At 67.3% G+C, this 12546-nt stretch overlaps 1 protein-coding gene across 1 annotated transcript in view; it reads right to left on the bottom strand.

Moving 5' to 3' along the window:
- Positions 1-365: 365 nt before the first annotated feature.
- SEMA4C (semaphorin 4C) overlaps positions 366-12546 on the bottom strand; it is a gene marked incomplete in the record, with an annotated part of 18402 nt that continues 6221 nt past the window's right edge. Inside the window, 13 exon segments of the mRNA XM_034761640.1 lie at positions 366-2263; positions 2860-2930; positions 3179-3336; positions 3666-3781; positions 4110-4332; positions 4653-4797; positions 5104-5279; positions 5584-5735; positions 6406-6522; positions 6678-6774; positions 7203-7301; positions 7619-7681; positions 8211-8359. Of these exon segments, the coding sequence (XP_034617531.1) occupies positions 1425-2263; positions 2860-2930; positions 3179-3336; positions 3666-3781; positions 4110-4332; positions 4653-4797; positions 5104-5279; positions 5584-5735; positions 6406-6522; positions 6678-6774; positions 7203-7301; positions 7619-7681; positions 8211-8359 (2405 nt within the window).

Genomic DNA, 12546 nt, shown 5'->3' with positions numbered 1-12546 from the left:
TGAGCTCATGGAAAAAGAAGCAGGCGGGGGCCGGGAACAGCCCTCCCCCAGTCAGGGCAGGGCTCCCGCGCTGTGGCCCAGACACTTCGGGCAGGGGGTGCAGGGCCTACTAGGTGGGAGATCAGGTTGGGGGCCAAGCCCCAGGCCACAGCTCAGTGCCGGGGGGGTGTGTGTGTGCGCGCGCGCATGCAGTGGGCAGCGCTAGCTACAAAACGCCCAGTGCTGTCCCCCCCCAACTCAGCCCAACTGCCCACCTCCACACTGACCCCCACCCCAGTAGAGCCAGGCACAGAATACAGCATCTGCCGGCACCAAGCGAGGGCACCAGCCCCACCCTCCCCTCCCACAAGGCAACAGGCACCAGCTGGAGTTTCTCTCCCTTTTATTATTAATATAAAAATACTCCAGTATTTACAGCCAATAAATATATTTCAATAACAAATAAATTACACTGGGGTCAGGGGGTCCTTGCTGCTTATTTACACTGATAAGGGGGTGGGGAGGCAGCTGGCGTGCGGGATCGGGGGTAGCTGGGGCAGGAACTGGCTTGGCCAAGAGGCAGGGACCCAGGTGAGGTGTGGGGGGGTATTTACGCTGGTACCCCCCACCCCAAATCCTCCACCCCTCGGAGAGGGGGTGTGGAAAAGTCACCAAGTCCATCTCTGTGGTTTGAGCTGGCCGGGGGGGGGGGGGGGGGATCCCACAGGGCACAGCCCTCCATTTCACCAGCACACACACACACACACCCCGGGCACAAGGACACCATTGGCCCATCACCAGCATGCAGGCCATAGGGCACCACCTTCGGGGGGGCAGGGAGAAGGCCAGAGCCAAATCCCCCTCCCCCCCCCTCAGGGACTGCAGCCCACAGGTAATGGGGACAGGTGCCCTGTTCCCAGCATGCAATGCAGTCCTGCCCAGCATTACTGGGAGGGTGCCTTGTGTCAGCTCTGGGCCTGCCCTCGCTCCCACCCAGCAGTGGGTGAAGGAATCCACATGCCAGTGGCCACCCCAGGAGCCCACCGGATAGCGCTGTCACAAGGGGGGTCCAACCAGCAGCCAACAGCACCAGGCTGTGCCTCTCGGGCGAGCTGGCCTCCAAAATCCCACCCGCATCTGCTCCAGGCACCAGGTCCTAAGTAGGCTCCATCCATCCAGGATCCGGGGCAGACTCGTGCATCCCCTCTGTCCGTCCATCCAGGACCTGCCATACATCCCAACCAGCCGTTCCCAGGGCCCAGGCGGGCTCCGGAATGGGCCCGATCCACTGAAATACGGACAGCGGCCGCGGGGGGATCAAAATCCACCGGGGTCGTTAGAAAAAGGGTCCCACGTGCGTCCTGGCTGGGCAGGGCAGGGGAGCCCGGTGCCCCCAACTGGGTCTGAGGTAGCTGTGCCTGCGTCAGAGGCCCGCAACCCTGGGCTCACACTGAGGACTCCTCGGGGTTGGAGTCGGGCAGTGCCTGGCGCTGCTGGAGCTTGCGGCGTAGCTCCTCAGCCAGGTCGCTGTAGCCGGGCCGCTCCTCGGCGCCCAGCTGCAGGCGGATGTAGCCGTTGGAGGAGGAGCCGCGGACGCTGCCCAGGTGGATGCGGTTGGGCGAGTGCGGGGGCGGGGAGGCCAGGGGCTGCCCGGGGATGCCATTGGTGGGGGACGAGGGTGTGGCTGAGCCGTTCTGGCACACGGCGTGGCCTGGCACGATCTTGAGGGAGCCATCCGAGTAGTAGTAGCTGGCCGGGTCCCAGAGCTTCTCATCCGAGTCCGAGGTGGCGCTGGGAACAAACTTGGGGCTGGGGGGCTCCTTGGGCAACTCGATGGGGTACACCAGGGTGCTCTCCACAGCTTTGGTGCCCTTGGCCAGCTCCTCCCGCAGCCGGCGCCGCAGGGACAGCACCACCAGCAGCAGAACCAGGCACAGGGCGCCCAGCGCGATCGCCACCATCCATACCAGCCCCAGGCTCTCCAGCGGGGCCCGCGCCTCCAGTGTGGCGGCCGGGCCTGCCACCACCGACACAATGTAGCCCTCAGCTGCCAGGCGCGCGCCCTGCTCCTCTGAGAAGCACCGGTAGGCACCACCACGCTGGGGGCCCGTGCCCAGGATGACCAAGGCCTGCAGGCGGGCGTCATACAGCACCGAGGCCTGGTCCTCGGCCAGCTCCCGCCCGTTGAAGGTCCAGCGAGCCCGGGCCAGGTTGGAGGTGAGGCGGCAGGGCAGGACCAGGTCTGTGCCGGCCACCACTGTGATGTTCTTGGGAGTGATTTTAACTGCGGGACAGAGGGGAGAAGGGGTCAGGCTGAGGTGGGGGCTGGACCCTCTGCCCATCCCACAGCGATGCCCCATGGGCGATGCCAGCCCCAGGGCCTTGGCCTAGGCCTCTTTGCTGAGGCTGCAGGGACCAGCCTGGAGATGGCACATGCCCCGTGGGCTCTGACACTGCTGCTGGTTTCACACAGGAGCTGGGCACATGGACACACCTGGGCTGTGCCAGGACCGCCGGGGTGGGGGTGGGGGTCGCTGTGGGCTGTAGGGCAGGTACGGGAGATGTTCGGCTGAGTGCCCTTCACCCAGGTCCCCGGGACAACCCAGGAGAGGCCCTGGGACAGGGGAACCCAGGGCAGCTTCAGCCCTGCGCCCCACTGCTCCTGGACAGGTACCTCAGCACCAGTCAGCCTTGCTGTCCAGCTGGGGAAACTAAGGCACAGAGAGGAGCAGCAAATCAGCAGCAGAGCCAGAGGAGTCCTGGCTCTCAAGCCTGAGCTGAGAGGGGGCCCCCCCAAGCTAACAGAGCGCAGCCCCCTCCCCAGCCCCTTTGGCTCCCAGGGAGCTCCCGGCCCGGGGAGGGGCGCTGATGAGCTCTCACCTGAGGAGGGTGCTCGGAGGAGGTTGCAGAGAGCCGTGTCCGCGTTCACCACGTCCTGGACCAGCAGGGACCTGAGAGAGACCCGGAGTCAGCACAGCCCCAGCTGTCCCCCGCGGGGCACCGAGCTGCAGTCACTGCCCCTTGGGCCATGCTCCAGAATGGAGCCAGAGCCCTGGGGGAGGTGAGGGGAGACCTTCCCATGGGGCAGAGCAGGGAGATGCTAATCAGGGCCCTCTTAGAGGGGGCACTGCAATGACAACCCCTTCCCACCCCCCATGTGGGCTTTCCCGCCCCCAGGCCAGCCCCCCAGCCCCCTCACCCGTCAGAGCCATCAGCCCGGAGGCAGCGGCTGGCATTGCGGCTCCAGGCGCAGTAGGGGTCCTTAGCCAGGACGCAGTCGGCGCAGGAGCGGTACTTGGCGCAGTCGGCCAGGGACAGCCGTGCCACCTGGGAGCGAGAGCCAGCAAAGAGCAGCTTCTGGCGGGGGGGAAGCAGGGGGGGACGGACATCAGTGCTGATGGGACAGCCTAGAGCCATCACTGCCCCATACCCTGTGCCTGCCCCCCCTCAACAGCCCCCCCAATTATCCCCGCCCCCTGCCCCCCCACCAACCCGCCCCGGTTATCCCCGCCCCGTGCCCCACCCCCCCAATGGCACCTCCCATTATCCCTGGGGCCCCCCCACAGTCCAGGGCATCCCCCCAACCCCCTGCACTCTGCCCCCCAACAGCCCAGGGCACCTCCTCCACCTCCTGTGCTCTGCCCCCCCTCCACACCCGGTTGTCCCCAAGGTGCCCTGCTCCCTACCTTCTGGTGGGCCAGCACAAGGCTCTCGATGGGCTGCGCCGGCTCGAAGACCTGCAGCTCCTCCACGAGGTGGACACGGGAGGGCAGGACCAGGGCCTTGTGGAGCCACCCGTCATCTGGAAGAGCCGCAGGGCAGGATTGCAGGGAGCTGTGGGCAGGGGAGGGCCCCCAGGCACCCCCCATCACTCCTGTACCACACCCTTAGCACCCCCAGGAACCCTTAGGCTGCCCCATGCTGGGAGATACACCTCCCGAGTTGCTCCCCATCATATGTTCAGTAGCTCCCAAAGCAGCCCCCCCAGCATTGTTGCGCCATGCGGCTGGGAGTTGTCCCTCCCCCCACTGCACCCCCGCTGCTGGGCAGGGCTGGGCCCAGTCTGGCTCAAGGGCCCAGAGATTGGAAGTGGTGGGGGGGGTAAAGGGGAGCAGAGCCCTGGCAAGTACCTGTCCCAATGAAGAGCACGTTGTAGGAGGCCCCATCCAGCCCGCGCACCCGGTCCACCACCAGCCGGGTGAAGTTGGCATCCTTCTTGAGCAGCAGGGGCCGGCCGTGGCGCGGCAGCACCGGCTCGTCCATCAGCGGGTGCTTCTTGGCGAAGTTCAGCGTGTTGTCGGGCAGCTCCAGCGAGCTGGCGACGCCATTCTGCCGGTGCCAGTCAGTGATGCACTGAGGGGAGAGGGGCCGGACACCAAGTGAGGGCAGAGGACACCACCAACCTGGGGGGCAGGGCATAGCTCAGCTGGCAGCCTGGGGGGTAGAGGCAGCTGAAGTGCCCACACTGGGGGGAGGGACCCTGGCAGGCAGGGAGTGCGGGTGGCACCTCCCAGGGCAGCCCGGGGTGGGGGTGGGGATTAGTGAGTGCCAACCCAGCCCCCGAGGGGACACTGCTGAGTGCTCGGGGGGGGAGGGGTGGCCCCTGGCAGAGATGAGAGCAGCTGGCCTCCCCACTGTGATGGCTGGGTCTCCCCGGTCCCCATGGCACTTACCGCCCCAGGCCGGGGGCTGGGCACCTGGTCCGAGTACCTGCCCCACTTCTGGGCCTGCTCCCGGTACTCCTTGTAGGGCCCCTCGAAGGCCTTGCGCACGTCCTCAATGTGGTACTGGCAGACGGCAGAGACGTCCACGTCCCCCCTGTGGGAGGGAGGGGGGGTGAGACCCGGCGTGGAGCTGGGGCTGGGGGTGCTGGAAGGATAGGGGGTGGGGAGGGATGGTGATGGCCAGGGCAGAGCCTGGGGGGTGGGAGGGAGCCAGGGGAAAGCTACTGCCATGGGGGACGTGTGAGAGTTGGGGTGCAGCCCTGGGGAGACAGGCCCAATGGCAGGGCTAGCACCGGCTGCAGAGGGGCGGGGGTCCCCCAGCAGACAGCAGTTGGTGTAGGTGGGATGGAGGCTGCAGGGCCCGTGGGGATGCCCAGTGGCCCGGGGCTCCTGTGCTCACCAGCGAGCCTGGAAGAGGCCGAAGAAAGTGGTGTCGCGCCAGGTGGTCCCGCCCAGCGTGTACACGGCCTGCAGCCGGTTGAAGTGCAGCTGCTGCTCCGGGATGGAGCAGACCAGCCGGGCCTTGAGGAACGTCGTCCACTTCTTCTGCAAGGTCCGGGCGCCGCCCACGTCCCCCTGGGCAGAGGGAGGCACCACATGAGGGGGCGGGACAGGCCAGACCCCGAGAGCCCCACTGCCTGGCACCCGGGTCCCGGGAGGTCTCCTGCCCCCATGACACCAGGCCATCACCAGGGTCCCCTCGCACCGGCCGCGGGCTCAGGCCTGGAGCGAGCTCCATACCCAGCTGGGCCCATTCCTGCTCAGGTCAGGGCCCGGCCTGGCCCACGGGCTCTGGCCACACCGCAGTGTCTCTGGGCGCACCTCCCGCCCGGCACGGGCCCCTGTCCGAGGGCTGGTTGCCACAGCGCCTCGGCCGTACCTTGCAGACCCGGGCCACGCGGGCCACCACCTGCTCGGCGTAGCAGTCGTACTCCACGGCCCGCTCGCTGAAGAAGAAGTAGACCTTGTCGTCGTCCCCGCTGGGGCTGCCCACGCTCTCCTGCACGTAGGCTGAGCCCACGAAGTGGGGCTCTGCAATGGGAGGCACGTGAGACCAGGGCTCGTGGGCCCCACAGCCCCCCAGCTCTTTGCTCGGGCCCCCAAACCCCAGTGCTGTGGGGAGGAGCCCCCTGGCTGCCTCCCGTCATGCAGGGCCGGCTCCAGGGTTTTGGCCACCCCAAGCAGTCAAAAAAAGCCGCGATCATGATCTGCGGCGGCTATTCGGCGGGAGGTCCTTCGCTCCGAGCTGGAGTGAGGGACCGTCCGCCGAATTGCCGCCGAATAGCTGGACGTGCTGCCCCTCTCTGGAGCGCTGCCCCAAGCACCTGCTTGCCGGAGCCGGCCCTGCTGTCATGCTTGGAGCCAGACGCTTCATGCTTGGAGCCAGACGCCCTCTGGAGCTGGCCCGGCTGCGCCCCCTCCAATGGCACCCCTGGGCTGCTGCAGGACGGACGGACCGACCACCCCCGGCCGGCTCAGCAATACAGATCCCCCCTCCTCCCCAGCCGGATGTCACGTGGGGAGAGATCCACACTTGGGGCTTCAATCCCGGGCAGCAGAGCCCAGGCAGGGGCCTGACTGCTCGCCAGACCCACAGTGGGATGGGCTGGTTCTGGGGGCAGTGAGAGTCCCTCTCCCCACAGAAAGGGGGCTGCATGAGCTACTGTGTTACCTATGCCCCCGGTGCCCAGTCCCCCCTCACCATTCAGCCAGGAGGCCAGGTACTCCGTCTTCATGGAGTAATGGGGGCCCAGGTTGCGCAGGATCACCGGCTCTGTGCCCAGGAAGTTGTTGAGTGTCGCCGAATACAGCTCGCCATCTGGACGGCACGACCAAGAAGGGGTTAACTGGATGCGCGGGGCAGAAATACCCACCAGCCTCCCGCTCCCAGCCCGGGCGCCCTGGGCCCTGTCCCAGACCCCAGCCCAGCCGAACACCTCCCAGGCCAGCCCCTCCCCGAAGAGTGCCACCTACCCACGATGAGGCCCGTGTGGCCCTTGGCCGGGTCGTAGGGGCACTTCCCCTTCCCGTCCTCGAAGGCCAGCCTGTTGAGGGAGAAACTGGACAGCTCCTGGAAGAGATACCCCACATGTAGGGTCAATGGGGCCCGGTGGGAAGCTGCCTGCAGAGACAGGGCTGTGCTGGGTCCACGGCAGGGTCTGAGAATGCCCCATGCTCGGCACAGCTCCACACCGGTCATCGTCCACCTAGCGGGCAGCACCCGTCAGCATCCCCTGCTTCGGTCGCCACCATGGACCCCCAGCCTCTGCCGGCAGAATGGGGCAGCGGAATCTCCTGGCTCCCCCAGCCCCGACCCATCCAGCAGGGGGTGCTGTGGGGAGCTGGGCAGGAGCTCCCGGCTCCGTCAGCCCCGACCCGTCCAGGAGGGGGCAATGTGGGGAGTAGGGTGGGACCGCTGGCTGCAGTGGGAGCTCCTGGCTCCGCCAGCGCAGCCCTGTCCCGTCCAGCAGGGGGCGCACTGCTCCGGGCTGTACTCACAATGTAGGTGCACTTGGGCTGGAAGGCGAAGGTGCCGCACGCGTACAGGTGGGAGCTGTTGTAGCTCTGGAGGAAGCGGATGTAATTGAAACAGTCGGTCTGGAGAGAAAGGGGCTGGTCAGCGGGGGGCTGGTTAGCCGGGGGGGCTATCAGGTCCCCCTCGGCAATGCCAGGGCAGGGCTGGCCATGGAGCCAAGTGGAACTTGCCTGGGGATGTGGGACCCCCCCGCAGCTCCCCGGCCCGGGGAGAAACCTGGCACGTGCCATCGCTGTGCCACCCCGGGACCTGCCCCTCCACACACAGCAGGGGGCTGCCGTACAGACCCGCGGGCTCAGACCGGGGGCCCTGCTCCTGCGCATGGGGCAAGGCTGGGAGCGGGCAGGGGAGCTGGGGCCCATGTGCCCAGCTGGCATACCTGGTTGTTCTTGCCCTTCTGGATACATTCCACTTTCTTCTCTGTAGGAGCCTCCCAGGAGATCTGCCAAGCCAGAGGGAAGCGGGGTCAGGGGCTGAGCCAGCCCACCCCAGTCCTGCCCCACCCACCCCCCATCTCCTGCAGCCAGATAGCGCTCAGTCCTCCATGCTNCCACTTTCTTCTCTGTAGGAGCCTCCCAGGAGATCTGCCAAGCCAGAGGGAAGCGGGGTCAGGGGCTGAGCCAGCCCACCCCAGTCCTGCCCCACCCACCCCCCATCTCCTGCAGCCAGATAGCGCTCAGTCCTCCATGCTCACCACATCCCCCACCTGGCAGAGGACGCGCCCGGCAACCAGCGCCCAGACCAGCTCCCAGGAGAACACGTCCACGTTCGGGGGGGCCCAGCAGGGAGCGCTGCTCCCCAAGGGGCTGTTTAACCAGCACCCCCTGGCCAGCCAGACCCCTCGTAGTGCCGTCCCCCTAGATGGGGGGGGCACCGCAGACCGTACCAGCCAGGCTTTGGGGGCCTCCTCCCAGGCTCTGTGGTGGCACCACCCCCTGCTGGGACCCCGCAGCAGAGCCGCCCCCTCTTACCGCTGCCTTCAGCTCCATGGTGCCGGTGGCGAGGGCGAAGATGGCCTCCCGGGCACCCACGTACAGCACCTTCTCGGTCTCGCCCAGCGTCAGCGTCATGTAGTGCGACACGCCCGCCTTGGAGAACCGCTTTGCCACGTCCTTCAGCTCTGTGGGGAGGGGATGGGACGGCGTCAGAGGACTCGGGGGCCTGCGGCTCCTGGGGGCACAGGGCCAGACTGGGGCCTGGCACCACCACCGTGTCCCAGACTGCCTGCTCCTCGGTGCCAGCCAGCCAAGAGGCTGCCAGGCCTCAAGTTCCAGAGCTGTGTGGTGATACCGGGGCTCCCGCCCCACACCCTGCCCCAGCAACGGCGGGCGAGTCCCTCACTCCCAGGCTGCCCTGGGGGCAGGCAGGATCCAGGAGCCACCCACGTCCTGCTGGCTGCTCAGCTGGCACCCCGGGCACTGGGCCAACCAGCTGTAGGGCAAGGGGGGGATCCCACCCACTGGAGGGCAGGTGCTGAGGGATCCCGGGGGCCATGGCTAGCAGGGGACGAGGCTGAGTCTGGGCTGGACCCAGGACTAGAGAAGGGCGTCTTGGAGACAACTCGTTCTGTGCCAGCAGGAGCAGAACTGCTCCAGCTGTCCTCCCCTCCCCGCCCACAGATCGCCAACAGCCCCCAGCAGAGACGGGGCTGGCCACACACCACCTCCTTACACTGCCGTGGCTGGCAGCCCCTCCCTCCGGATCCCCAGCCCTGGGCTCCCCCGCAGATCTGGCATGCTCCTCACTCCCGACCCGCAGCCCCCTATTCTAGCTGGGAACAGCCCTGAGCTCGTGATCTTGTTCGCAGACACCCTGACCCTGGAGACAAATTCAGCTCTAACGTGCCCCAGGCCCCACGGGGCGCAGAGACCTGCTGAGCTCACGTGGGACCGACTGCTCCAGCCAGCCCCACCCCGGATGCCAGCCCCTTCCCGGAAGCCCCCCTTGCCCTCCAGGGAGCCGCTTGCTCCTCGCGCTGGCTGGACAAGGGAGCCATTGTCGGGGATGCGCCGGGTGGAACCGGAGAGTGCTGAGCCTGGCGCCCTGGCAGAGGGGCCCTTTGCCGAGCCCCTGCCCAGCCCGGCCCCCAGGGCCAGCTTTGTTCAGAGAAAGGGCACATTGACGGGAGAGCGGAGCACGGGGGTGGGGAGCATACAGAGGTACTCAAGCCACTCTGGGCTGTGGGGAGGAGATCTGCCAGGCACTGCTGGGGGGGGGAGCTGTCGCCCACACAGCTCCCCATTCGCTCTGCTCCAGGCCAGACACAACGTGCAGGGCACCGAACTCCCTAGCCAGCCCGGAGGCTGGAGAGGGAAGTCAGGCCTGTAAGCAGAGCTGGCCCAAGCTGATGGCCGGAAACCCAGCACCAGCCCGGTCACGTTACCAGCCGCAACGTGAGCCCCCCACACAAACCCAGTGCGGCTCAGGCTGGCGCAGATGGCTCACAAGCCAGCCATGCACGGCCCAGGGTACAGACCACTTCAGGCTGGCCTATAGCCTTGGGGAAATGGGGACCCCGCCCCCCACTTCCAAGAAGCCTCCTGTGTCCCAATCCCCCACCCAGGAGCACGTCACCCCAGGGCAGGGACCGGCTCTGCCGTCAGGGTCTGTACAGTGCCTGGCACGACGGCACCTGGGGCACAGGGAGATTCCCAGACGCTGCCACCCCCAAACACAAACACACACACGCCAGCTGGCATGGAGGGGTCCAACCAGGCCGCCCAGGGGCATCTTCCTGGACCCAGGGCAAGGGCAGCCAAGCGCTGACATCAAGGCAAGACACAGCACGGGCACAGCAGGTGCCAAGCCAAAGCCGGAGCCCCCATGGCTAGCTCACCTCTGCCCCCACGCCCTGTGGCACAGACCCTGCCAGCCTTGGCATCCCCAGCGCCTAGAGTCGGGGGGTGGGGGGAGCCCACAGGTCGCAGGCGGGCAGCATGGGCACCTTGAGGTGACACAGGCAAAGTGGGACTGGATGCAGGGAACGAGGCTCCCCAGAGACTGTCGCACCCCCTCCCCCACACGAGCACCCAGGGACTCCTTCGGCACAGGGCAGGAGCACTAGGGGTGGGGGAGACCCTCCAGCACAGCCCAGCACCCTGGAGAGCAGAGCTTCCAGGTCAGCCTGAGAACCTGGGGCCTCGGCACTGAGGGAGCTGGCTCGGCCGCTCCGCCAGCTGGGGCCCATTAGAGCCGGGGAGCGGAACCCGCCCCAGTGCCGCGGCCGATCAAAGCCGGCACCTGGCTTCAATCAGCCCCCGCCCTCACTCCCCAGACTGGGGTTCAGCAGGGTGGGGGAGGGGAGCCCCCACCATATGGGGAGCAGGCCCCAGGCAGCAGCACCTGAGAGGATGAGCCCAGCCCCTCACAGAGGGTAGAGCAGGCACCAGCAGCTCTCATGGGACGAGGACCCAATGGGCAGTGTCCACCCCCAGGCAGCCAGTCCCAGCGCAACCCCAGGCTGGCGAGTACGTCTCAGCTCCTGCAGGGACTGGGGTGCCCGGGGCGGGGGGAAGGGAGGAGAGGGAGTTGCAGAGCCCGAGTGCTGAAGGGGGCCCAGGAGGAAAACCTGCCCTGGGCGCAGAGAGCCTGGCAGAAGGGGGGGCTGTGAGTCGGGACTGAGGAGCACCGCCACAGGACACATCAGACCCCAGAGCCAGAGCCAAGGCAGGGAACGCAGGACTGAGGGGGGAGCGCCCAGGGTGCAGAGCAGCCCCTGCATGGGCACAAGGGCTGGGCACCCACCCCGCATGGCAGGAGCCGAACGAGAAGCTGTGTGTACAAGGGACGGAGGCTGCCCCCGGGCACTCCCCAGCCCCCGCGCTGGGGGAGCAGCAGGACGCAGGATGCGGGCGGGAGGGGAAGGGAGCCCTGGGGAGGGCAGGGAGCAGCAAACAGGATGAGATCATTGCCCGGGGCTGGCGCAAACACCTGATGTCACCTCCGGAGAGGCAGCCCCTTGGGGCCAGCCAGGCCCCCGGGCAGGGCAGGACGGAGCCCCCTTCCCGCCAGCACGGTGCTGAGAGCAGCACTTCACCAGTGGGAGGGGGACAAGGAGGGTCTGGGGACCCCAGCGTAGGCACCACGGAGCCAGGGGGCGAGCACCTGATTTGGCCTGTGAGCCATGGCCAGGCCAGGGAGGGAGGCCCCCGCCTTACCCCACAGAGCTCCTGGCCTGCAGATGCCACGTCTGGTGCATCACAGCTAGAGCCAGGCACCCAGCGGGAGGGCAGGGTGGGATGCCGCATGCCTGCTGGTGGGGAACCCGGGGGGGGGGGGGGGGCGATGGGGCTCCCAATCCCATGCCAGCGGGAGATGCCCACCAGCGGCGCCCGGCCACCACGTCTCACCATGGCCCGACTGTGCCAGCGAGATTTATCCAAAGGGCCGGGCTGTCCCCGAGGGAGGGGCCAGGCTGCCAGGGCCATGGGTGCTGCCCTGTGCTCCACGCACGGTACTGGGGCCTGAGCTCCCAAACTGGCTTTGCCCCCCCACGGGGCTCAGAGCGACTGTAGTGTGTCCCCCTGGCGACTCCCTCACCAGTCAAGGGCTCCAGGGCTGAGCACTCACCAGCTTCGCTGCAGCAGCCCCTTGCCTCTCCCAGCTTCAGCCCCTTGAGTCAGACCAGGGGGTGCCTGGGACGTGCTCCTGTCCCGGGGAACAGGCTCCAGGAATTCCCCCAGGACACAGGGAGGCCATGGCTGCCCAGGGGACTGTACCCAGGTCTGCCAAGTCCCAGCCAGCACCCTAACTGCTGGGCCTGCCTTCCCCTGCTGGGGCGGGTGCAGGCTGGACAGGGAGCTCCCCCGGACCACCCCGAAGGCAGGAATCCTCCACATTCGCCCCCAGCACAGGGACCCTGCTGGCCCCTCACCCTCACTGCACAGCGAGCCAGGCAAGGGGGGAGCTGCTCCCCAGGAAAAGGGGGGAGCCGCTCCCCAGGAAGCCGGGAGAGGCGGCAGTGAGGCACATGGGATTTGGGAGTTTCCTTAAAACCCCAGCTTCCGGAGTCCCGGGAACAGGTGCGTCTCTGCATTCCCCTTTAAACAGCAAGAGGTGGTTGTGGCTGCAGAGCAGGGAATGCGACCCTGACAGTGACAGGCACAGACACCCCCACCCCACACACACACACACACATACCTCTCCCCAGTCTCAGCAGTGGGGAGCCAGACCCTCGACTTCTCTATTAAAATACATTGTCCCTCCAGGCCCCTCTGCCTTGAATCCCTGGGATCCAGCTCAGCACCGTGGAACGGACGCTCCTGGGACCAGGCCCTGGGGGTCTGTCTGATGGGACATTCCCAGCCC

This window comes from Trachemys scripta, chromosome 2 (assembly GCF_013100865.1).
Source record: "Trachemys scripta elegans isolate TJP31775 chromosome 2, CAS_Tse_1.0, whole genome shotgun sequence".
Taxonomy (NCBI): domain Eukaryota; kingdom Metazoa; phylum Chordata; order Testudines; family Emydidae; genus Trachemys; species Trachemys scripta.
The sequence above is the reverse complement of the archived record's forward strand: the minus strand, read 5'-3'. Positions and strand labels throughout refer to the sequence as shown.